This window comes from Dendrobium catenatum, unplaced genomic scaffold (assembly GCF_001605985.2).
Source record: "Dendrobium catenatum unplaced genomic scaffold, ASM160598v2 fragScaff_scaffold_1608, whole genome shotgun sequence".
Lineage (NCBI taxonomy): Eukaryota > Viridiplantae > Streptophyta > Magnoliopsida > Asparagales > Orchidaceae > Dendrobium > Dendrobium catenatum.
In genome coordinates this window covers 7,059,239-7,085,664 of record NW_021320070.1, presented here as the reverse complement: position 1 = coordinate 7,085,664, position 26,426 = coordinate 7,059,239, and the positions used below count along the sequence as shown (strand labels likewise).

General features: G+C 36.4%; 1 protein-coding gene across 2 annotated transcripts; it reads right to left on the bottom strand.

The window, feature by feature from the left end:
- Positions 1-447: 447 nt before the first annotated feature.
- Positions 448-25,618, bottom strand: LOC110106381 (YTH domain-containing protein ECT2). Of its 2 annotated transcripts, none has more exons than XM_020836267.2 (9): positions 25,368-25,618; positions 9,371-9,447; positions 9,122-9,293; positions 8,896-8,975; positions 8,470-8,803; positions 8,258-8,382; positions 6,203-6,730; positions 5,851-6,063; positions 448-1,172 (listed from the first exon to the last, which is right to left on the bottom strand). In XM_020836267.2, the coding sequence occupies exons 1-9, from the start codon at positions 25,399-25,401 to the stop codon at positions 843-845; spliced, it is 1,893 nt and encodes a 630-aa protein (XP_020691926.1). In that variant the 5' UTR covers positions 25,402-25,618; the 3' UTR covers positions 448-842. The 2 variants fall into 2 exon arrangements, with proteins under 2 accessions (XP_020691926.1, XP_020691927.1); XM_020836268.2 differs by having other exon boundaries at positions 8,551-8,803; positions 25,368-25,617.
- Positions 25,619-26,426: the final 808 nt, after the last annotated feature.

Genomic DNA, 26,426 nt, shown 5'->3' with positions numbered 1-26,426 from the left:
TTCAAATTGTATAAAGATACTGTACTGTTTTTTTTTTTCCCTGAATAGAATAAATTAGTATCAATACATAATCATAACATGCTACAGGTGAATAGTGTAGCATTACTTCAAAGAATTAAGAACCGAAAAAAAAAATGTAAGGTCAATTTAGAACAACTATAATGTTTTATAAAATTGATTGTAAAATTGTTAATGACTGTAGAAAATAACTTTCTGCAATAAAAAATTTCTAAAAAATTATAAAATAATAATAATAATCAAACAAAATTATGATTACAGACAAAAATTAACTCAAACCAACCCGTAATTATCCAATCACAACGCAACAACTGCAATGAAGTATTTAAACCAAAGTTTCATCGGAGGTAAATAAAGCAGGAAATGGAGACTTCCTTAGTCTAACATGTATGTCCCTTGTTCTCAGATTTCAGCAGAGCAAGCATCACAAAGAGTAAAATATAGAACGATGTACCAGATTCGAAATTCGAACAGAGACTTTCCACACAAAGTGGTACTTATTGACCGAGCATCTCAATTGGAACTTTACAAATGACTTAACATGAAGCAGCAGCTCCAATACCCCTTGCAGCTAAAATTGAAGGATAAAAAAAAAAAAGGAAAAGATGAGCAAAAAAATTAAAAGATAACATGAAAGAAATATGGTGAGAAAAAAAAAAACTTTGGTTACACCACTGGAAGAATGGGTGGCCTATATTACTGTACAACTACCACATGAACCATCAATTAATCCCCCCACACATCCCCTCTTTCCAAATGCTGGATTGAGCCTCCTCCATACTTAGCCAGTAATGAAGAACCTGAATGATTGGACCAGTTACCATCTATGCTGCCGTTGATGAAGTAGACTTCTTCAGGTCCTCAGAATTGACAATGGCGGTATTACTTTTATCAGATGCAGAGCCTTCGCCGTTAGCTTTTTCCAGTCTAACCACCTGGCCAAAGCTCTTTGAGATCTGACTAATCAATGAACCTGGAGTCGGTCTCCCATCAACCGCATCGGAGGAGGGAGAAAGCTGCCGTTGCTGTCGGGCCTTCCGCTCCTGCATTGATTTCTGTCGATCCTCGTAGAAGCCGAAGTCGTCGAGAATTGACACATCAGAATCATGTTTCTTTAAGATGCTTAGCATCTCCAGGCCTTGTTCAAGTTTTACCTGCAATTAAAATTGGGAAAGTAGCCACAAACATATAAATGAAAATTGACAAAGAAAGGCAATGAAGCAGCTTAAATGAATACGCCGACCATTCGCTAACATGTGTGAGGATGAGGCTGATGGCTTATTACAATAATTATGTTTGGAAGCATTTATAACAGCTATTGATTAGATATTGATGAGGCATTATATGAACTGCAGTAACTTGCTAAACTGATTAAGAATATCAACTATCAAGGGTTCATTAACAGTAAGGTTGGACAATATATAAAGCTTATGATGAGAACACAAGACTAAGCAACCAAACTAAATAAAGCTACAAGCACTATAGCCACAGCCATTACTTATGCAGGACAGGAAATGAGACTTCTCATTATATCAATTTTAAAAGTTTATAATCATGATAATACAACAACAACATCATCAAGCTTTTATCCCAATATGTGGGGTCGACTACATACATCATTTTTCTCCATTGTGTCCTGTTAAGAGTCAAATTCTCATTTAAATATAATGAAGAAAGGTCATTTAAATCTGATGTACACTTAAACTTAATATTATGCTTCTCTTTTAATGGTCAAAATTCTGCACCATAAAGCATTGCAGGTCTAACCACCACCTTATAAAATTTTCCCTTAAGTTTGAGGGAGACTTTTCTATCACACGGCAAGCCCGGTGCATTCCTCCACTTCAACAATCCAACTTGAATTATGTTAATAATATCCCTATCTATTTCACCATCACTCTGAATAATAGACCCAAGATATCAGAAACGCGAACTCTTATTAATGACTTGATCAGCAAAAGTCATAATCCCCAGATCTATTATTACTGAAGTTACAATCCATATATTCAGTTTTAGATCTACTCAAATTAAAGCTTTTAGACTCTAAGGTTAACGTCCATAATTCAAGTTTACCTTCAACTCCCTCTCTAATCTTATCAACAAGAAGAATATCATCAGCAAAAAACATACGCCAAGTTACAACATCTTGCAAATGTCTAGTGAGAACATTCATAACTAAAGCAAAAAATATATATGCTTAAGTCTGATCCTTAATATAATCTACCTTATATTTGAACACAAGTAACAGCTTCTGCATACATATCCTTAATGACTTGAATATAAGCATTTTTAATCCCTTTCTTTTCTAGAACTCTCCATAACACTTCTCTTGAAACTTTATTATATGCTTTCTCTAAATCAATAAATATAATATGTAAATCCTCCTTTTTCTCTATACCTCTCCATCAAACCTCTCAATAAATATATAGCTTCCATAGTAGACCTACCCGGCATGAATCCAATTTGATTTTGAAAAACATTAGTATCATGCTGCAACCTATGCTCCATAACTCTCTTCCATAGTTTTAAAGTTAGACACATTATCTTAATTCCTCTAAAATTCGCATAATCTAATGCATCACCTTTATTCTTTAAAATAAAAACCAACACACTAATTCTCCACTCATCTGACATCATTTTAGTCTTCAAAATAATATTAAAAAGTTTAGTAAGCAAAAAAATTATTTCATCTCCTAAGCCTTTTCACGCCTCTATTGGAATATCATCAGGTTCAACAGTTTTATACACTTCATTTTCTATACAGCCTCTCTAACTTCAGTTTTACTAATATGTCGATAAAAATAAAAAAATTATTTTCATTTAGGATGCTAATGTCACTAAAGTCAATAGCTTCTCATAATCTGCATTCAAAAGTTTAAAAAAATATCTCATTCATCTTTGTTTAATATCCTATTATAATAAAAGCACTATTGATCTTCATTCTTAATACACTTCATTTGAACTAAATTTTTACTACTCTTATCTCTTTATTTGACTAACTTATATATATATATATTTATATTTCTCCCTTATAATAAATCTTTTTATTTTTTATCTTTTCTTGCACATATGAATTCTAATACTAACTATTTTTACTATTGAAAGATTTTTCCTTTGATACTCTAAGCACATCTTTTGCAACATTCTTAATATCACTAGTTACATTTTCTCACATAACTTTAACTTCCTCATACAGATAAAATCTTAAGATCTAGAATCTTACTCTCAAAAATATTTTCATTAATATTTGTTAAATACACACATCTAATCTTAGAATAATATTTTACTTTATTTTTATATTTTGCCCCTTCATCTTAACGTCTAAAACTAACAAGTGATATTGGATATATAAACTTTCATTCGGAATAATTTTACAATCTTTGCAATCTAAACTATCTTTTTTTTTATAAGAAGATAATCAATATGAGTTTTGCTAAATCTATTCTTATAAGTGATTAGATGTTCATCTCTTTTCTTAAATAAAACATTAGAAACTAAAAAATCATAAGTTATAAAAAAGCTAATATAATCTTACCAGCTTCATTAATTTCTCCAAACCAATATGTCCATAAATCTTTCTTCAAGAGATATATTTTGTATTAATTCTTCTAAGTTATTCCAAAATTTAAATTTTGAACACATCCAAACCAACTTAAGGAGCATAAACACTTGTAATATTAATAATCGTAGAATCAACAACAATCTATAAAACTATAATTTTATCTCCAATTCTATTAGTTTTTATAACATCATCCTTCAAACTCTTATCTATAATCATACCTACATCATTTCTAATACAATTCCTACCTGAATACAATAGTTTAAATCCTAAACTATTAATCTCTTTAGCTTTCTCTCCAACCCATTCAGTTTCTTGAATGCATAGAATATTTACCTTCCTATGAATCGTAATATCTATTAATTCTATTATTTTTTTTTTGCAAAGAAACATATATTCATACTTCCTATCCTAATTTTAGTTTCATATAATAACATCTTTGCCCACATCCGTCCATAATGTAGGGACCCTTGCCTATTTAACATTATACCCGAGAGATGGTGAAGTGGCCCTTGCACACTTTGCACTGCATATCTCATCTACCTTTATTGAATATCATCTTCTAATAAAAGCACTTTTTATTTTCATCATTAATACACTTCACTTGAACTGAATCCTTACTTCTCACATCTCTTTAATTGGCTAACTTATACATATATACTTTCCCTCTTTAATATCTAATATATTATATAAATCATTAAAAGCTCATTGCATATCTTTTTTAGAATATTTACGGACCTCTTTATAACTTTCCCAATTTTTAAAATTTTTGCATCTAAATAATTTTTATAACAAAGTTTCTTTTTTTAATCTTTTTTGCACATGTTGATTCTACCACCAACAATTTTTACTATTATGAAATTTTCCTTTTAATACTTCAAGCACATCCTTTACAACATTTTTTATATCACTAACTATTTTTTCCCACAGAGCATTAACTACCTCAAGCACAAATAAAATCTTAAGATATTGAATCTTACTTTTAAAAATATTTTTATTAATGTTCTTTCAATGTCCTCATCTAATTCTAAAAAAATATTTTACTTTATTTTTTTAATATTCTTCCCCTTCATCTTAAAGTTTAAAACTAAGAAGTGGTGTGGGGTGCATAAATTTTCACTCGAAATAACTTTACAATATTTACAATCTAAACGATCTATTTTTCGTATAAGAAAATAATCAATCTAAGTTTTATTATACCTATTCTTATAAACGATGAGATGTTCTATCTCATTTCTTAAATAAGGTATTAACAATTACAAAATCATAAACTATAGCAAAATTTAATATATATATCACCACCTTCATTAGTTGCTCCAAATTCATATTCACAAAAAATACTTTTAAAACTATCTACCTCTTTACCAATATGTTCAGTTAAATCTTCTCAAATAAAAACTCTTTCTTCAAGAGTATCTTTTGTATTAATTTTTCTAAGTTATTCCAAAATTTTAATTTTGAATACGTATCCTAACTTACTTGAGGAGCATAGACACTTAAAATATTAATAATCTTAGCATCAACAATAATCTTTAAAACTATAATTATATCTCCAATTCTACTAATTTCTACAACATTATCCTTCAAACTCTTATTTATAATCACACCATCATTTATAGTATGACTCCTACCTGAATACCATAGTTTAAATCATAAACTATCAATTTCTTTAGTCTTCTCTCCAACCCATTTAGTTTGAATGTACATAATATTTATTTTCCTATGAATCATAATATCTAATAATTCTATTAATTTGTCTGTAAAAAAAAATCTATCATAATTCTAATTTCAAGGACTAGCTTCTTTGCCCACATTCGCCCATGATGTGAGAACTCTTGCCTATTTAACACTACAACCGGGCACAACGGCCCTCGCACACTTCTAGTTGTATTCAAGCTATAAAATATGTTGCTTTCATGCAACGCACTAGCATGATCACAAAACTTGTAAAAGAAAGCAAAAACGAGAGCACAAAAAAGAAGTATGATCCAAATCAAATGATTTGTTGCTTCTATAAGATTGAAATAAGTCAATCGAAGCCACAAATCTTGTCAGCCTTCCATCTTTCATATGTTTAACATAAGATACCTGAACACATGCAAAGGAAAAACAAGAAATGGAGTAAGCGAAGCACCTTGACTTACCTCACCATTACAGCATGAGGCACGCGGCTTTTGGTATGTCAATTAATATGTTTGGAAGATTTAATAGAAGAATAAATCTTTAGGCTTTCAATCATTTCAAGAGAAAAGTAAGAAACAAACAGAGCCTACCTCCTGGGTGTCTCTGCTGTTGGTTACAGGTTTATTATCATTATTTTCAAGGATAATATGCCGGAACAGACTGTTTGGCACATCCTTTATAATATGCCACTTCACAGGGAATTGACCACTCCACTTGTCTTGCTGCCAATAGTCCACGCTTTTGTCAAAATCAACAGGTCCAATCATCTCAGCAACACCACAGAACTGTGCGCTGGCATTCACCTGTCCATAATCACCAAAAGTTACAAGTTAATTTATCAAGAAGAAATAAAAAAAGTCAAAATAGGCAAAAATGCAACCTTGACTTTTAAAGTTAAGCCTCACCCCAGCATGAACGGTGAAAAGGTATTAGAAAACTTACAGAGAAAAACAAGAAAACTGGGTAAAAATCTCCTTTATCCCTTGTTTCACGATAAGCAGCATCTAGTTTCTTGTTTCCATTAGCAGTGCTGGCCCAAACACCATATTTAATACTCTTGTGCACATTGTCCTCACTGTAAGATTTTATTATAAAGAATTTTGCATCCTTGTACTCAACAGAAAAGTCGGGCCTATTGTAGAGTTCACGGTTAACACCTGAAGTTACATTATTGTTTTTGCTATCAGCTGTCAAACCCTGTTCAATGTTTGCATTCTTTGGTCTGGAAGCACGTGGACCTCGGTTTTGTTCGTTGAGAAAGTCATTGCAGCTGTTGCATATGGAAGTATTTCCCTTGCCTCGTCTCCTACTTTTGTCAATTGCAATCAAACTGCGACCATTATTTGCTAAGCTAGGAATAGATCCTCCAAAATTACTTCCATGGTGATACATCCCACCTTGAAAATATCCTTGATCATAGGAATTAATTGACGATCCAAAACCATAGAAAGATCTTTGCGGTTCAGATGCCTAAAAATAATTAAGTATATATAATGAGAAAAAAAAACTTAAATTAGGACAAAATCATGACATTGTTGGAAGTAGATAGGAAATAATCACAGAGTTGAATCAAGCTTTGATGTTTTAATCAAGTCAGGTGGCCCAATTCTCAAATCATCATCATAATTAGCTTTAATCCCATTTCTCAATTCTTTTTCTCATTTAAGCATGGCTGCAAATAAATTGTACAGCGCACCAAAAGCAAGCTAATAAAACTGTACTAAATACGTGAGGAATCTACACATGATGCAGGTCTAACATATTGAAAATTGGAAAATAGCATCACACGTAACAACAAATGGAAACAATGATTAAAATGAAAATTATAATATTGATTGATAATGAATGTCAATCTGCAAAAGAAATGGCATAAAGGCCTACAAAAAATTTACCTAAAATCATGCAGGAGCCGATAATATTCAGCTAACATTAGATGGGTCTAGCAAAGCACACAAACTTTGAAAGCAGGTCGGTGCAGTAAGTAGATTACAATACAACAGTAAAAAGAGCCAGAAGCTTTCAGAAGCTAATCGAAAAACCTACAAAATGAAAATTACCTGGTTTTTGAAAAGTAAGAATCTCATATAGGCACATCAGATGGTAGCTACCGGAGAACATTACTGTAAACAGTAAATTAAAATCCCCGACTATAGAGAATGTGTAATTCATGTTCAATAATTGACAGTTACTAATTTACCAAAGTTCATGTAATTAATTTCTTGGGATCATGAATCATAATCAGTTATTATCAGAATATCCATATAACACCACTTGATAACTAGAATATTAAAAATTTTAGAGCACTTACCTTTGAGTCTTAATTCTTCTGACACTAGTTTCTTTAGCTCATAAGAGCAGAAAAAAAATCAGCTACGAGCTATTAATAGCATTCCTAAAAAAGGCGTGTGCATGATGAATCACAAAATTTATTGTGTAAAACTTGGTAGTTAACTTGCTACATTAACCAAGCCTTTGTGGCCATTATTTTCATTCATCCAAAGGAAATTAACAGCTACCTTCTTTATCAGTTAAATCGGACTAGCCAACAAAAAAATTAATAGAGAGAGAGAGAGAGTGGAACAGAGGACATGCATGCCCATCCAATTGCCACCATAAGATATTAAGATCCAGGTCCTCATATGTGCATTTGATAATCACATGAGAAACTCAACTTCATAGTCTAGGATCATTTCTCCAGAAAACCATCAAGTTATATAGCATAAAGATATTCGGATGAGAAATTCACAATAACTCTCATTTGACTGCTTGCAGATCAAAAACATGTTTTAGAGTAATGGTTTTATTTTCACTCATTTTAAGCATAAAATCAAAATCCTCACCTTTTACGGATTTTGAAGGCATTTATAAAGTTTAAAATCCAAATTAATTGAACCAAATGATTGTATTTTATAAACACCTCAATTTTCAAAATATGCTTTCCAACTTCAAGCAACCAAATAAGCCTTAGAAAAGTGCAATAGTTCAGAAGCTATATACCATTCCAGAAGAAAACGGCATCATGCCTTGGCCATAGGATCCAACAGCGCCTAGAGGTTGAGGTGAAGCTGCTGGTGAAAGCAACGGAGTCAGAGATCCCATCGCATCTGGAGATTTCAACCAATCTGTCCAAAAAGTAACCAATGCTAAAAACATCAAATCATTGCTTCAAATCATACAAACCGCTATAATTTCCGGTAAACTATCCCTACCAAAAGAACTAAAGGGAACATGGTAAGCAGTTGTTGGTCCCAATAGAATGCTGCTGGAATTCAGGTTGGCAAGAAAAGCACCTTGTTGCTCAAGTGGCATTGTCAAATCAGCTTGAGATATTGGAGTCGGTGCATGCAGATATGGCATGTTGGGCGTAGTTGGTTGATGATAGTATGGGCCTGTAAAAGGAAAATGTTGAGGGGAGTAAAGCTGGCCATCTCTCCCAGAAGCAGGTAAAGGTGTTGTAACTGGAGAATATGGCCCATACGGCATCTGGGGACTGTACCCATAACCAGGGTGGAACATAACGGATTGGTTCTCGGAGTAAAAGCCCTTCAATGAAACAAAATGAACAAAAATGATTCCTTTTGACTTTCACGAAACAATATTAGATGAAGATGACAAATTATAAATGATATACTCACTGCTGACCCAGGTTCCAAACCTTCTGCATGCATAAAGTGATGCGGATACTCTTCCCATTCACCAGGAGTATTCTCATAGCCTGAAGATCAAGAAAGATTTAAGTTCAATGCCCGGTTAAATAGAAAAGGAAAAAAGAATTAGAGATTATAACATCACTAACAGAACAAATGTAAAGAAATAGTAATCAAACTCGCAAGAGATAAGAACACAAGAATACATGCTAACCTCCATAAACAAATGCTTGAGCTTGTGGAGCATATATATTTGGTGGATAAACAAGACCATGATCTCCACTGGTATTTAAGGATCCCAACGGCGCATCTCTTAGTGGATCCATGGGATTTGAATCGTGTGAAATATCATTATGCAATCTTTTCTCATCTTTAGAAGACAGAGGCTAACCAATAAATAACTGGATTAGCACCTAAAAACAGCAGTGCATACAAAGAAATTAACTTTTAAAAAGAAAGTAACCTGGTCTTTCGAGTTCTCTCTGCTAATGGAATTCTCAGCATTATCGACTGGTGGGGCGTTTAATGGTTCCACTGAATCTAGGAAATATGAAAATTAATCCCAAAATTAGTGGTAAATTTCGCTGCCTGGCTTTATATTAAGCAATCAGCAAAGTAGCACATCCCACAAGAGCAAATGGATAACCGGGAATATTTCCAATCATAGTAAAGGTTTTGCGATCAAAGATACTATTTACAAAAATATAGGAACATAAATTTATAATGATAGCAGATATGACTATATGAGCATGAAAAGTATTAGCCATGGCTGTTAGGATGTCTTTGTCATACAAAGGAACAATAAAGAATAAAGTGAGAAACAATTTCTGATTTGAATGCACAACTATACTCCATCATTCTGGTCAAGTTAAAAAGGTAATCTTCAGAAGAAAGTTGCTGAATATTATCATGTACTATTACAATCCTAAACAGATTACAAATTGGGTGTCAAAATTTAGAAATAGGTAATCAAATTGATGCAGGACTAAATATGTTTTAAATTAATGCGATAAAAACTTGCACGTTTTGAATAAGAGCAAATAGTAATTAAGACTATTAACCACTAAACGATGATAGAAAATGAAAGAGGGGTAGCTACGCTTAGGCCAAATCACATGCTATGAACTTGAATCACCAAAGTAATTTAGAATTTCAACAAAATGCAAATTAAGTAGTTATTCAATAAAATCCTTAAATTATCATTGAGATTAGAACATAGAAAATCAAGAACTACATTTACTAAGCAAAGGCAGAGAGCTTGGCACGAATCCTTGTGCTTGAATCACTACCTACAAGATCAGAGGATTTAGAAAAAAAATAAATAGGGGAAAAAGTTCACCCTCATCGAGGACCGGAAGCAATTTGCCACGGAACGCTGGCAAGCTGTTCTTCGATTGCTTCAGGTAGTGTGAAGATGATGCGATCCAAATATTCTTCAACGGAGTTGCCAACTTCCGGGTTGACGTCGAAGAATGTTGACCGGAGAATGTCGAAGTTTCCTTGCTCGTTGTAAACGAATCCGGAATCAAGATCGAGATCGGCCATTCATCGGTTCTGAAGGGTTGAAGTATTAAAGACTATAGTCGTTGCTTCCCTTAAAGACTACTCTTAAGAGAAAGAAGTTTCTCTCATGGATTGAGGTGGAGAATAGGGAGGGAAGTGGCCGGCCTAATGAAGGAGGTTTAGGACTAGTAAATTCAAGTTTTTGGTGGAGTTAGAGTTGAATTTGAGAGAGAGTTTTGGAGGGAAAGGCCTAAATTAATTTCCAAATCAAAGACTCTTGAGTTGGAAAGATTTTAAAGGAGGTATGAAGGCATGAAGAAGGGCGGGTAGAGTAGAGGAGGCTTGGGATTAATTCCAAAAGAAAAAGGTGTGATTTTGGAAAGAAGTAAAGGCGGTGGGGCCTTGGGAATTTTGGCCAAGAGAGAGGGGGATGGCTTGAATTATTTCCGAGAGAGTAGCTTGACTTTTGGAAATAACTCCAAAGGGAAATTTGATGGGGCCGGCGGCATAGAGAGAGATGAGAGGTTTAGGGAAACATTTAATGCTTTCTTGATTTAGGATATTAAATTTGGAAAGAGAGATCTCATTCAAATTTAATTTAAAATTCAAATAGGGTAGAGTTTGAAAACTTTTCTAAAATAGGATTTATATTTTAGGTAATAACAATTAATTGAGTTAACTAAAATATGAAGAGCTAATTTAGGAAGGGCTTAATGGCAAGTAATGATGAAGGGAAATCCAAAGGGGGGGCTGGCGGCTTGGACTAGGGGTTTTGGGCGAGGGGGCCGGGCACTTCCAAGGTTGGTGGGTGATCCGATTCCCTCTCCAAGGGGTCTCTCTCCAACCTCTCTCAAGCTTTCACAAGAACTCAAAACACAGAAAATTTTATCATTCATTAACCTTCAAAAAAGAACATAAGGGTTATATATAACCTCATACAATGGACGAAAAATAAAAGACGACTTCGCCCTTTGGGCTTACACATGACCACCCTTAAGTAAGGGATAAAAAGGGGAAAACAACTAAAGAAAATACAAACACAAATAATTAAAAACAAATACATATGAAGATTTAAAAATGTATCGGCTCGATCGTGGCCGTAGATCTGCGACCACGCCTCTGATAAACTTTTCAAGCTCTAATGTTTCCATCATTCTCTCGGGGTGGAAAAAAGCTCGACTCCGTCGAGTAAGCGCTTCGGGTGCTCTCATAGATCTCCAATGCGTCGGGGTCAATCTGTTGTAGCTCCTCGCAATTCAACCACGTGTCCTCTGACTCAGGTTTGCCTCTCCACCTGATCAAATACCTCCGTCATCCACCTTCTCTTGTGGAGATGATGTCATCACTCAGAATTGTGTCAACCTTCTCTGTCATGGGTGATTTGGGAATGTTTGGAAGTTGAGGTAAGTTTAGGTTCTCACATAATAGGGTCACACAAGATTGTTGTATAAGTGGATTTGGTGTGTTAAAATCGGGACTTTCATATGCTACTAGATCTTCTATGTTAAAGGAGGGATTGATATTGAATTATGCGGGCAGATCTACTACATAAGCATTATAATTGATTTTCTTAATTATCTTGAATGGTTCAGCACTCTTGGCATATAACTTCTTAATTGTTCCTTGCGTGAACCGTTCCGGACAAATCTGCACCAACACGGAGTCACCAATCTCAAAAGTTTTAAATTTTCGTTTAAGATCAGCATACAGTTTATAATCATTATTGCTCTTTTTAATCTATCGTGCAATCTCTTTATGAAGTTCATGCATATGCGATGCAAATATGGACGTAGACTCTTAAATTCTATACCTAGAGCACATGGGTATGAGATCTAGCGACTGTCTAGGTTTGAACCCATAAACAATTTCAGAGAGCCTTAGGCCAGTGGCTCGGTTCAAAACTCAACTATGGGGAGTATGGAATTCCAATCCTTAATATGCTCACCTACCAGGGATAGTAACAGATTGCCTAAGCTCCTATTGAATACCTCGGTTTGACCATCAATTTGTGGATGAAAGGCTGTGAAGAATTGCAATTTAGTGTCCATTTTTATCCAAAGGTTCTTCCAAAAATAGCTAGTGAATTTGACATCCCTGCCCGATACAATGGTTTTGAGTAAACCATGTAAGTGGACGACCTCATCAAAATAAAGTTTAACAATGTGGGAGGCGTCGAATGTCTTGGACCATTTCAAAAAATCGATCGACTACAACACAGATGACGTCATTCCTACGGATAGTCTTGGTCAGGCCTAAGATAAAATCCATGCTATGTCCTGCCAAGGACAACTCGGGATGAGCAGAGGGGTGTACAGACCAGTGTTTTGCTTGCGTTACTTGGCCAGCTGGCAAGTGTGACACCTGCTGACCATCCTATCGACATCCCTCTTCAGACTAAGCCAAAAGAAATGATACTCCACGGCTTTCATCATCTTATCCCGACCGAAGTGCCCAGCGAGGCCTTCGGTGTAGAGTTCCCAAACAAGAAATTCCCTAAGTGAGGTGTTAGGGATGCAAAGCTTTTGAGCTTTGAAGAGATAACCATCCTTTAGAAGGAAATCGTCCACAAGGCGTATGCTGACTGTGGACAGGAGAGAATGTCTCCTTGAAGTCTGGGCATTCCAAATAGTCCCTTTTGATTTGGTCAAATCCCACGACTTCAGCTCTCATCTAAGCGGTAGTCATCATACGACGACTGAGAGAATCAGCAACTTTATTCTCAACTCCCATCTTATGTCTAAGAATATAAGTGTACTCCTAAAGGAATTCGACTCATCGACCGTGACGTGCGTTCAACTTCTTTGGGAGTTGATATAACGTAGAGCCTCATAATCCGATAAAATAACGAACTCTTACGGGAGCAAGTAGCGTCGCCAATAACGCAGAGACTGGATCACTGCATAGAACTCTTTGTCATATGTGGAATAACGGTGCCGAATGTCATTTAGCTTTTCACTGAAATAAGCTACCGGGTGACATTCCTCGGATAGGACTCCTCCAATTCCGACGCCCGAAGCATCGCAGGTCACTTCGAAAACTTTGGAGAAATCAGGAAGTCTCATCATTGGGGCTTCCACCATTCTTTTCTTAATCTCATCAAAAGCACTGGTGGCGGTCGGGGTCCAGTGGAAATCACCCTTCTTAAGACAGTCGGTAATAGGAGATACAATGGTGTTGAAATTTCAGATAAATCTTCTATACAAGGTGGCTAGTCCGTGGAAGCTGCGGACTTCCCGGATGTTCTGAGAAACGGGCCATTCTACAATGGCCCTCACCTGCTCTGGATCTGCAGAGACCCCTTAGGCTGACACAATAAAGCCCAAAAAAGATAACTCGGACTACAAGGAAGGTACATTTCTTGGGATTGATATAAAGTTGTTCCTTTTTAAAGACCTCGCAAACTTGCATTAAGTGGTCTAAGTGCTGACTCGCCGACTGACTATAAATAAGAATGCCGTCAAAATAGACAACGACAAACTTTCTCATAAAAGGGCACAACACTTGAGTCATGATCCTCATGAAAGTACTCGGGCCGTTACTCAACCCGAAAGGCATGACTAACCACTCGTAGAGACCATCCTTGATCTTGAAGGCAGTTTTCCACTCATAACCGGGTCAGATCCGAATCTAGTAGTATCCACTCTTGAGATCGATCCTAAAAAATAGAGTGGCACCCGTCATCATATCAAGCATATCGTCTAGCCTTAGGATAGGGAAACGATATTTGACGGTGATTTTTTTGATACCACGGCTATCAACACACATTCGCTATGATCCATCTTTCTTAGGGGTAAGAAGGGCTGGCACAGCGCAGGGATTAAGGCTTTACTTGATAAAGCCTCGCTGTAGTAACTCATCCACCTGCTTCTTGAGTTCAGCATGTTCCGTAGGGTTCATGTGATAGGGTGGCAGGTTAGGAAGGGAAGCTCCTGGGACAAAATCTATGGCATGCTGGATGTCTCTAAGTGGGGGTAACTGATCCGAAAGGTCATATGGGAAGACATCAGCAAACTGACCAAGAATTGGTTGGACTTCTTGAGGGATATGTTCGTCAGACTCAGTGGAAGACACACGACCGACTGAAGCGTATAAGGGTGCGCCTCGAGTAATCTCAGCATCTAGAACCTTGGTGGTGACCAGGTTCAGTCCCTTCTTGGATTTAATAGGGTTGGACTTAGAGTCATCCTTAACCCGAGGCAATGATGGTAAAAGCTTGCTCTTTTTACCCGCATGTTAGAACACGCAAGTGTTTGAATGCCCATAGATGTGAACATCATTATCAAAAATCCAGGGATGATCCAGAAGTATTTGTCCAACATCCATAATCAGAATATCACACCATACATTCTCCTTATAGTCAACAAAGGAGATATGTATGAAACTTCGTTCCTTCACCTCCAAGGCAGTGGAGTTGACCCATGCTACCTTATAGGGGTTGGGGTGAGGAACGGAAGACATGCCCAACTTGGACACCATGCTGGAGGAGACAGCATTGATGCAGCTGCCACTGTCCATGATGACCTTACAATTCTTATCCTTTATTTTGGTGTAGGTGTGAAAAATCGCAGTCCTACACCAGTCATCGTTGGTAGCAGGGTGTGACAACACACATCTCACCACGCAGATGGGAGAAGTGTCCAGTTTCTGAAGGCAATAAAGAACAGTAGTGTCATCATCATCCTCGAAGAATTCACCCTTATCTTCCACTTGGTGGATCTGATCGATCTCAGGCTCAAAATCTTCCTTAGTGATCTCCTCGATAATCAAGACTTTATAGGGACTGGAGCATACCCCTGGCATCGAAAGCACTTGGTTCGGGGATTGGACCGAAGGGTATCCGGGGTGTGAGGCTTGCTAACATCAAATCGAGGTGTAGGACCAGTGGGTGGTCGGGTAGTGCTCCTTGGGGTCAGTTAGGCAGTGGAGGTGTGAGTGGAATTACCGGAGGGTCTGTAGGAAGGCCTAGAGTCATGGGATCGACTCGGGTGCTGGGAATGGGTTTCCTCCAGATCTAACACTAAGTTGTAGGCGTTCTCAAGTGTAGCAACGTTCCAGGGAAACAGTTCGTTGCGAAGGTCTTCTCGCAACCCGGTACGAAACATAGACAGGATCTGCACAGTCTCCCCTTTGTAGCGAATCAGGTAGTCATCAAAAGATGCTATGTACTCATTGACTACTTTGTTGCACTGAGTCAACCTATTCCACATATCCAAAAACCTAAGGAAGTACGAGGGAGGCAAGTATTTATATTTAAGTTCACGCTTCATAGATGGCCAATTAGTAATGGGATACTCATTTCGGACTTCTCTAAGGCTTTCTAAATTGGACCAAAATTGACTAGCCCTACCCGTGAGTTTCATCTCAACAAAGCTAATATTTCTAATTTCGGAGATATTATACCACTTAAAGAAGTTATCCGTACCTTTGATCCAGTCCAAGAAAAGCTAGGGATCAAGGGTTCCATCAAAGGTTGGAGCATCGACTTTAATGTTCTTCATCAGTGGTATGTCAAGGTCGTGGTTATGATTGTGTCCATACTGGGGAGCTCGATGAGTGGCACGATGCAGCCTCTCATCTTGATATGTATCATTCCCATACAGGGGGTCGAATGATCCCTAGAGCGCTCAAGAGTATCAAATCGTTATGTTGTGTCTCTACGAAGTTCGGCTAGGTCGGCTTGATTTTCTTTGAGTTGTTGACTCATTGTATTCATTTGACCTAACAGTAAGTCTAAAGCCCTTCCAAGTTGTCTAGGTTCATTTGAATACACTACCAGTTACTAAGGGTTGTAGGGGTTGGATGGACAGCACCTAAACTTATATGGATGTTCCTAAAGGCTTACTAATTTATGTAAAATGTGATGGACAACAAATACACAATGTTTTAAATGATAAAAATCCAATGTTAAAGCAATTTGCTAAGCTTAACAATGGAAGTTTAAAGTTCTAAATGGATCCTAATTCCTAACACATGCAACTAGAGCAAATTATGCTCTGATACTAGATGATGCAGGACTAAATATATTTTTAAATGAATGCGATAAAAACTTGTACGTTTTAAATAAGAGCAAATAGTAATTAAGATTATTAGCCACTAAACGATGATAGAAAACGAAAGAGGGGTAACTACGCTTATGCCAAATCACATGTTATGAACTTGAATTACATAAATAATTTAGAATTTCAATAAAATGCAAATTAAGTAGTTATTTAATAAAATCCCTAAGTTAACATTGAGATTAGAACATAGAAAATCAAGAACTCAAATACTACGTTTGCTAAATGAAGACAGAGCTTGGCATGAATCCTTGTGCTTGAATCACCACCTACAAGATAAGAGGATTTAAAGATAAATGAATAGGGAAGAAGTCACCCTTGTTGAGGACTGGAAGCAATTTGCCACTAAACGTTGGCAAGCTATTCTTTGATTGCTTTAAATAATGTAAAAATGATGCGATCCGAATATTCTTCGACGGAGTTGTCAACTTTCGAGTTGACGTCGAAGAATGTTGACCGAAGAATGTCAACGTTTCCTTGCTCGTTGAAAACAAATCTGGAATCAAGATCGGGATCGGCCATTCATCAGTTCCGAAAGGTTGAAGTGTTGAAGACAATGGTCGTTGCTTCCCTTAAAGACTCCTCTTGAGAGAAAGAAGTTTCTCTCACGGATTGAGGTGATGAATAGGGAGGGAAGTGGCCAGCCTAATGGAGGTTTAGGACTAGTAAATTCAGATTTTTGGTGGAGTCAAGAGTTGAATTTGAGAGAGAATTTTGGAGGGAAAGGCCGGAATTAATTTCCAAATCAAGTCTCTTGAGTTGGAAAGAATTTAAAGGAGGTATGAAGGCATGAAGGGGGGCGGGTGGAGTAGAGGAGGCTTGGGATTTAATTCCAAAAGAAAAAAAGGTGTAATTTTGGAAAGAAGTAAAGGAGGTTGGGACTTGAGAATTTCAGTCAAGAGAGAGGGGGATGACTTGAATTATTTCCAAGAGGATAGCTTGACTTTTGGAAATAATTCCAAAGGGAAATTTGATGGGGCCGACGGCATAGGGAGAGAGAGGAGAGGTTTAAGGAAACATTTAATGCTTTCTTGATTTAGGATATTAAATTTGGAAAGAGATATATCATTCCAATTTAATTTAAAATTCAAATAGGGTAGAGTTTGGAGACTTTCCTAAAATAGGATTTGTATTATTACTATTTTAGGTAATAATTTCAAATTCAAATAGATTTGAATTTGTCAATTAATTGAGTTACCTAAAATATGAAAAGCTAATTTAGGAAGTGCTTAATGAAAAGTGATGATGCAGGGAAATCCAAGGGGGGGGGAATTGAAAATTCCTAGTGACAGCTCTATGGAACCATACGGGATTTTGGGTGAGGGGGCCCGCGACTAGGTAAGGAGGAGTTGATTGGGGTGGTAGTGGTGGGATGAAGCCGACGGGTGTGGAGGGGGAAAAGATTTGAGGATCAGTGGGTTGGGGCTAGGTGAGCCGTGGATTAGAGGAAGAAGAAAGGAGGAAGATTAGAAAAGAAAAGATAAACTACCCACGAACCTGGACTCTTTCAAGGTTGGTGGGTGATCTGATTCCCTCTCCAAGGGATCTCTCTCCAACCTCTCTCAAGCTCTCACAAGAAGTCAAAACGTAGAAAAATTTATCACTCATTCATTAACCTTCAAAAGAGAACATAAGGGCTATATATAGCCTCATACAATGGACAAAATAAAAGACGACTTTGACCTTTGGGCTTACACATGACCACCCTTAAGTAAGAGGCAAAAAGGGGAAAACAACTAAAGAAAATACAAACTTAAATAAATAAAAATAAATATATAAGAAGACTTAAAAATTTATCGGCGTGATCGTGGCCGTAGATTTGCGGCCACGCCTATGATAAACTTTCCAAGCTCCGATGTCCCCATCACAAATAAATCAAAAATTATCACAAACATGATGCACACAAGGAAAAAGCAACAGGTAATCGAATAATTGAAAATTCCTAGTGACAGCTCTATGGAACCATACGGGATTTTGGGTGAGGGGGCCCGCGACTAGGTAAGGAGGAGTTGATTGGGGTGGTAGTGGTGGGATGAAGCCGACGGGTGTGGAGGGGGAAAAGATTTAAGGATCAGTGGGTTGGGGCTAGGTCAGCCGTGGATTAGAGAAAGAAGAAAGGAGATTAGAAAAGAAAAGATAAACTACCCACGAACCCGGACTCTTCCAAGGTTGGTGGGTAATCTGATTCCCTCTCCAAGGGGTCTCTCTCCAACCTCTCTCAAGCTCTCACAAGAACTCAAAACGCAGAAAATTTTATCACTCATTCATTAATCTTCAAAAGAGAACATAAGGGCTATATATAGTCTCATACAATGGACAAAAAATAAAAGACGACTTCGAACTTTGGGCTTACACATGACCACCCTTGAGTAAGGGGCAAAAAGGGGAAAACAACTAAAGCAAATATAAACTTAAATAAATAAAAATAAATATATAAGAAGACTTAAAAATTTATCAGCGTGATTGTGACCGTAGATTTGCGGCCACGCCTATGATAAACTTTCCAAGCTCCGATGTCCCCATCACAAATAAATAAAAAATTATCACAAACATGATGCACACAAGGAAAAAGCAACAGGCAATCGAATAATTGAAAATTCCTAGTGACAGCTCTATGGAACCATATGGGAAAAGAAAAGCCTTTGAGTGACTATTGTAACTGCCCTTACAAAATAAGTAAAGCCCAACACAAATCACAAAAAATAGCTTTATTTTAATACAATCAAAACCAAAAAAATAAAAATAATAAATGAAAATCAGCAATTGAACAAACACGTCTCCTCCAGCACAGATTGGACGGAATCGGACAACTACTGTATGAATAACTCTCCTTAAAATAGTTTTTTTTTCCCAATGTTCATCAACAACAAAACATTAATCCTTTATCCCACTACATGGGGTCGGCTACATGAATCACTTTTCTCCATTGTGTCATGCTAAGAGTCAAATTCTCATTTAATTCTAATAAAAAAAAATGGCATTTCTAATATTTTCTAACCAAGTCTTTTTAGTTCTACATTTAACTTTCTAAACAAAAATCAAATCTAATACATCTACTCTCCTAACAAGGTCATCGGAAGGCCAACGTTTTATGCGACCAAACCATCTAAGGCAACTCTCACTAATTTTATCATCCACAAGAGCTACTCCAACCTTTCACGTATATGCTCATTTCGCATTTTGTCTCTAAGAGTAAAGCCACTCATCCACCTGAGCATCTTCATCTCTGCAACACTTAAGTTAATTTAATGCTTCTCTTTTAATAACCAACATTCTGCTCCATAAAGCATTGCAGGTCTCACCACCATCTTATAGAATTTTACCTTAAGTTTGAGGGATATTTTTCTATCACACAATAGGCCCGATGCATTCCTCCACTTCAACCATATAACTTGAACTCTACTAATAATATTCTCATCTATTTCACCATCACTCTAAACAATAGACCCGATATATCTCAAACATGTACTCTTAATGCCCAAAGTCACAATCCCCCCACGAGATATTACTACTAAAATTACACTCCATGTATTCAATTTTAGATCTACTCAAACGAAAACCTTTAAACACTAAGGTTGATCCATAATTCAAGTTTAACTTAAACTGCCTCTTTAGTCTTATCAACAAGAAGAATCCCATTAGCAAAAAATGTACACCATGGTACATCCTCTAGCAAATGTCTAGTAAGAATATTCATGACTAAGGAAAAAAAATATGGGCTTAAAGCTGATCATTGATGTAATCCAACTGAAATAGGAAGATACTTGATCAAACTACCCTGCATTTGAAAACAAGTAATATCTCCTACATTCATATCCTTAATGACTTGAATATATGCATTTTAACCCTTTTTTTTATAGAACTCTTCACAACACTTCTCTTGAAACTTTATGTTAGACCGGTCCAGTGGACCGGTCCAGCCGGTCCAGGCGGGACCGGCCAAGTCGCGAAACAGGCGATCTGTTCGCCTGGGAGGAGGCTGCTCGCACCGCGTGCCTTGCGGGAGCCGAATAGGAAGCTTTTTTGGGGAAATTAAGAGGGGAATTTGAATGAAGGGACTGTTTAGGGATTTCCTTTTGATTTGTATGCATTAAATAGTAGATTTTCCTAGGTTGGATGTTGCTCCATCTCGTGCTGAGCTGGCTTGTGGTTTTTAAGCTGCGCTCGGAGCAACACCGTGGCTTGTGGTTTTTGACACTGCAGAGCCTGATGGAAATGAGGCAACCTTTGGAAGCAATATTTACATCAACTGAATGGCTTAACTCTACTTGGGTGAAGAAAAGCGAGGGGAAGGAAATAAGAAAGATTATTCTGAATGATAAATTTTAGGCTACTGTGACCTATGCCATATTGAGCATGAGACCCTTAGTGCAAGTACTATGCTTAGTGGATGCAGAGAAGAAACCAGCTATGGATTTTATTTATAATGCTATGAACCTATAATCGATAACTATCTCCCATAGTTTTAAGATACAACATATCAACTAAATTCCTCTATAACACGCTCATGTGCATCACTTTTATTTCTAAAAAAAAAGAAATCAACACACTCCTCCATTCATCTAACATCTTTTAGTCTTTAAATAGTATTGACAAGTTTTGTAAGGTAAGAAATTCCTTCATCTCCTAAGCATTTCCATACATCTATTGGACTATCATCAATTCCAAAAGCTTTTTCATATTTCATTTTCTTTAAAGCCTCAAATTTCAATTTTACTAACACGCCGATTAAAATAAAAATCTCTATTTTCATTTAGGGAGCTAAGGTCACTAAAGTTCATTATATTCTCACAATCTTCATTAAAAAGCTTATCAAAATATCAACTTGAACATATCACTATAATTTATTCTCAAATGATCTCTCACCGATAAGGACATGACGCATATCCTCTAACCAATGGTTTCACCACCAAAAGGAAACATAAGTAGACGGTTCTGACTGGAGCCCTCTAATCAAGTAATTTTGTAGCAAAATGGCATCATTATATTATAGCTACAGGTAAAGCTTGCAAGTTCCCCAGTGGATAAAAATTTCTTAAATAATGAATTATAAAGTGCACTTGATAGGACATAAAACCTTCTATTAACTAGTGTTGACATAAATTTATCCCCTTAAATAAACATCAACTAAAGATCTATCAAGTTCCCTTGGAAGATGTAACTCATGGCTGCCAATAAGAATGATTTAATCAAGTTGGGTCAACTACCTCCTCTGAGGCTCTGACAAAGTAGACCGGGTCCACGATAATCTAGGATGACGAAATAATGGAATACTCCTTCCAACACAATCCACTTTAAGTTCAAGGCGATAAATTTCTCGATTATAAACCAAATTCATAGCAATTAGCAACTATATGTAAAACACTTAGCTTCAAACAACTTTAAAGAGATTCTCGATAAAGAAGCTTAACAATGGTTTAGATCAAGTCTTAATTTTTCAAACTTGGTTTAATAAGACACCCTAACAAAATTCCAAGACTATCCAGCTCTACATGTAGGGTTTATAGGTTATGTTCTGAAGGCAATGAGAGAAGAGAAGAGATGTGAGAAAATTGGAAAGAGAGGGAGAAATAAAGATAAGAAGAGCAAATACAATAGAGTTGGAGAGGAATAAGACAGATAAGTTCAATTGATAAATAGCTACAGGTAATCAAGTTATTCTAAAATCCGAATGACAGCTTTATGGATCCTTACGAGGAAAAGAGAAGTCTGTCGTTGCAACAATGCCCTTACAAAATAAGAAAAAACCCAACACAAATTAAAAAACAATAGCTTTATTCTAACACAATCAAAACTATATAAAATAGTAAATGAAGATCAGCAAGTGATCAAAAGCATCACATCCAACACAGGTCTCGAATGCAATGGGATGAAAACCATCAATTCCCCCGATATATGAAGAACTCTCCTCGAAATAGTTTCTTGAAAGTGCTCATCAACCATATCAAGAGAAAACTGTTGAAGCTTATCATGTCAGACCCTCAAATCAACAGATGGAGGGCAATATCACCAAACAATAAAGAAGCCATACTTACCTAAAGATGCCATCGTGATCTTAATGATAAAAATATACTCAATATATAATAGAAAAAGAGTTGATGGTAGGACTAAAGCTGAAACTGTTAGAGAAGATGAAGAAACTCCTTCACAGAAACTAAACAAAAGTTTGTAGGTTCGAAAGTGGTTTGATAAGTTAGCAAGTGCGCAATATTGAAGACTGAGTACTATGCTATGCTAACTTTATGTTTGTAAGGGAAACAATAATATAAGCATAATCAAAGCTTTCTAATTATCCTATTAATGTACCATGAATCTAGTGTGTAGCTTCTAGCATGTATTTCATGAAAAAAGTTTAAGGAAAATTTCATACACATACAGAATCACCACTTCACACTTCCAAAAATCTTACGGGCTACTGCCATAGTTTTAGAGCAAAATTAGAGCATGCATAAATGAGTAAAGGCATGAGATCAATAGGCATTATAGGTTGTAAACTATGCATTGCTTCAAATGGAGATTTTGAAGTTGGCCAACTAGCAAAACTGTTAAAAAGAAACTCAGCAATGGATTAGATCAAGTCTAAATTTCCCATACTTATCCAATAAGATCTTAATAAGGCACCTAAATAATACAAGACTTTTATACACAACATCAAATTTTTTATCTACCTATAGATTAAAGGAAGAGAAAAACTTCAATTAAGTTCAAAAGATATTTAGTAAGGCAGTCAACAGATGAAAAACATTGCATCTCTATTGACATGATAGAACTTGAAAGAACAACAAAATAAAAAAAAACTCTTTAAAGAATAACTTTGCTTCATGAGATCCATCAGCAATCTTTGAACAAGGAATGAAATGAAAAACATATGAATACCACTACAATAAAGTAATATCCACTTGTAACCTTTGGTAATCCTACTATTAAATCCATGTTGATATCTGTTAAATTTAGAGAATTGGGGAGGGAAAAGGCTTAATTTTATTGCACAAACTTATCCCTATTTATAGATCTATACAAGATATCTTAATTAAGAAATAAATAATTAAATATTCATGTATAATTGCTCTAATATAATCCTTCATAAATCAACCACCAAAATATGAAAGAAGATCAGTGTGATCCAGGTGGGCCTCCCACGAATTCCCAACCTAGCCGTGGGATCAAATTGCCAAGGGACGACTAAGATTTAATAGGTGAGCATCCCACGAATTCTCATCCAAGCCGTGAGATCAAATGCCAAGGGAAGAATGGGATTTAACACTCTCCCTCAAGCTGAGGAATACAGATCCGTCATTTTCAGTTTGGTAATTAGTCCCATAAAGGTTATCGAGTCCCTTGGTAAAAATAATTACAAGCTGATATTTTGATGAGATATGATGAATACATATAAGACCACTATCTAATTTCTCTTTTATGAAATGTCTATCCACTTCTATGTGCTTGCTCCTGTCATATTGAACCGGAATGTGAGCTATGCCGATTGTTGATTTGTTATCACAGTCTAGCTTCATGGGTCCTTCCCACTTAATCCTTAGATCTACTAGAATTATCTTGATACATAGTAGCTCACATATTCCTAAGGTCATAGCTCTATATTCCTCTTTATACTAAACCTTTCCTAAGGTCATAAATCCGGACTCATTGGTCGTGGAGTTGGCATGATTATAGCATCCAGTTTTGGCCAAAATGTATCCTCATCTTCAATCATCAATGCAAATATTTTTTCTTTGCATACATGGTTACGAGTAAATTTTTCATTGCAATTGTAACATAAGCCCTTTTATTGTTTCTCCATCATTCGAGCAGTTGTCAATTGTTTAATATGAATTTGTGTCTTAGAGAAAGTAGGTTTTGGTGGGGTTACAAGTTGAGGTTGAGGTGGAGGTCTACTTGCTTGCACTTTAGAAGAGGAAGATAGATGGCAAGAATAGAATAGGGGAGGCCAAGAAGAAGGTCATTGATTTTTCATTAAAAGAACTTGAGTACAACCTGCACATTAATACTCCTTTTGCTGCTACCCTTACTTTCCTAACCGATCTATTAGTGATACATGTACCCATTTCACTCTCAAATCCTTACCCAGCTTCTACCCTTTGCCCATGTGTAACTCCTTCGGCCAAACTAACGGACAACAGTTTCTGGTTATTGGTGTTGTTTTGCTGCTGCTCTAGTTTGTGCCGGAGCCGTCCCCATCCTAAAAGGTTATTTGTGTTTCAACTACTTTTGCATATGAACAAATAAGCTCCAAAACAATAAACAATGGGGTGCCAAATCATCGGATGCTTTTAACTTAACCTTTCTTATAATAACAATTCTAAATATTAAGCGTTCTACTTCAGGCCAAATGTAAAGCTCGTGAAAATAATATCCACCCAGAAGAAACCAAAAGAATTATGCAGATGTCTTTTCTTTGTAATTCTGCACACCAACATTTCACAAACTCTAAATGTAAGCAATCAAATCAAACAATACTGTGCGCCTTAAGCAATGTACAACTGCTCTATTAGATGTCGGAATATGAAAAGCAGACACCAAACAATTCGAGATCAAAGTCAAATAACTTAGCAGAGCACCAGCAATAAACTGGTCAACATCAACACAAACAACCATCTGACGCCAAGCACTAATCCAAAAGAAAGTGAACTCCAGCTGACCAAAACCCAGCCAAAGCCCGCCACGCACCGGAAGCGGAAAAAATCAATTCTGAAAAAAACCCAAAACAATAAATTCTGGTTCGATCCCCAGCCCAAATCCGCAAAAACAATTTCCATACAGAACCGACAGCAGCACCCACGACTCAACCCTAGTCGACCAAAATCAATCCAAATCAACACCGCTAAAACCCCAAGAACAAAAAAACAACTTATCCGGAGAAGGAGTCTCTGATTCTTCTCTTACCGATTCGATCCGGTCCTGGCTCGGCAGTCTCCATCAGCAATCCAAAGATCTCAAATCTGGAGAAAAAGAGAAAGAGAGAGAGAAGTTGGGGAAAACTTTCGTTGCTCTGGTCCTCCTTATTCCTTGCTTCTCCTCCGCGCCCTTCTCGCGATCTGGGATTCGTGTAAAACTCTCGTATCGTTCAGAACTTTTCCACCATTGCGAATTCGCTAGCGCTAGATTTACTCGCGCAGAAAAACACTAATAATAGTTTTATATGGAAGAGAGGTGGCGGATAAAATAACAGGAGAGAGAAACAAAAGTCGTCGTCTTTCGCTGGGGCTGTTTCTTTTTTTCTAATTTTTGAAATGTACAGGACTTTTGTGAAATTATGAGAGGTAAGCGGAATTCGTTGCTTCTATATTTCAGGTACCCCAAAGATCTTCTAACAAACTCCTATTAACTTCATACTATTTCTTGTTAAGGACAATCTGTAATAATTTGAAGGTCTCGTGCAACAATTCAATAATTATTTGTAAATATTTTATTTGTTGGATAAGGATAACCATAATTATGAATTAAAATCAACAATTCAATAGTTTTTGGCCCGCCTGGACGATGATGAAGCTCCATCCTGCTGCTCCCTTGGACGGTCTTCGGGCAACCAGGGAAGAGACCCTACTCGATTCAATTTTGTTTATTCTGAGTCCAGGCTCACAGGCAATGGAGCATTTTCCTGAGCTGATTTTGATACATGTTATTGCTGTATTTTTGATTCAGCACTTTTTGTATTCTTGCTGAATTAGTTTCTCTATAGGTTTTTGCTGGGTCTGTTATTGGCCTTCTTTTATTTTGTATTGATGCTGTAATTTTTACAGTTTTGGTTTAATATACGGGCCATGCCCAAAATTCTCCCAAAAAAAAAAAATTATTGTTAATTTGTTGAATTCAACTTATTTATTTGTGTGCACGAATAATTTGTATTGTTGTTCAATAAATATATTGCAACATGCTTAATGTTAAGCTTGATGATAACTCTTATATTATTTGATTAAAATTTGGTTGAATATAATTTATTCA

Excerpts from the sequence above, each read along its gene's own strand:
- LOC110106381 (XM_020836267.2), bottom strand. The coding sequence starts at position 25,401 with ATGGAGACTGCCGAGCCAGGACCGGATCGAATCG. Across the intron at positions 6,731-8,257 it reads TGCCGTTTTCTTCTGGAATG|GCATCTGAACCGCAAAGATC; the intron begins GTATATAGCTTC and ends AATTATTTTTAG. Across the intron at positions 6,064-6,202 it reads CAGTTTTCTTGTTTTTCTCT|GTGAATGCCAGCGCACAGTT; the intron begins GTAAGTTTTCTA and ends GATTATGGACAG.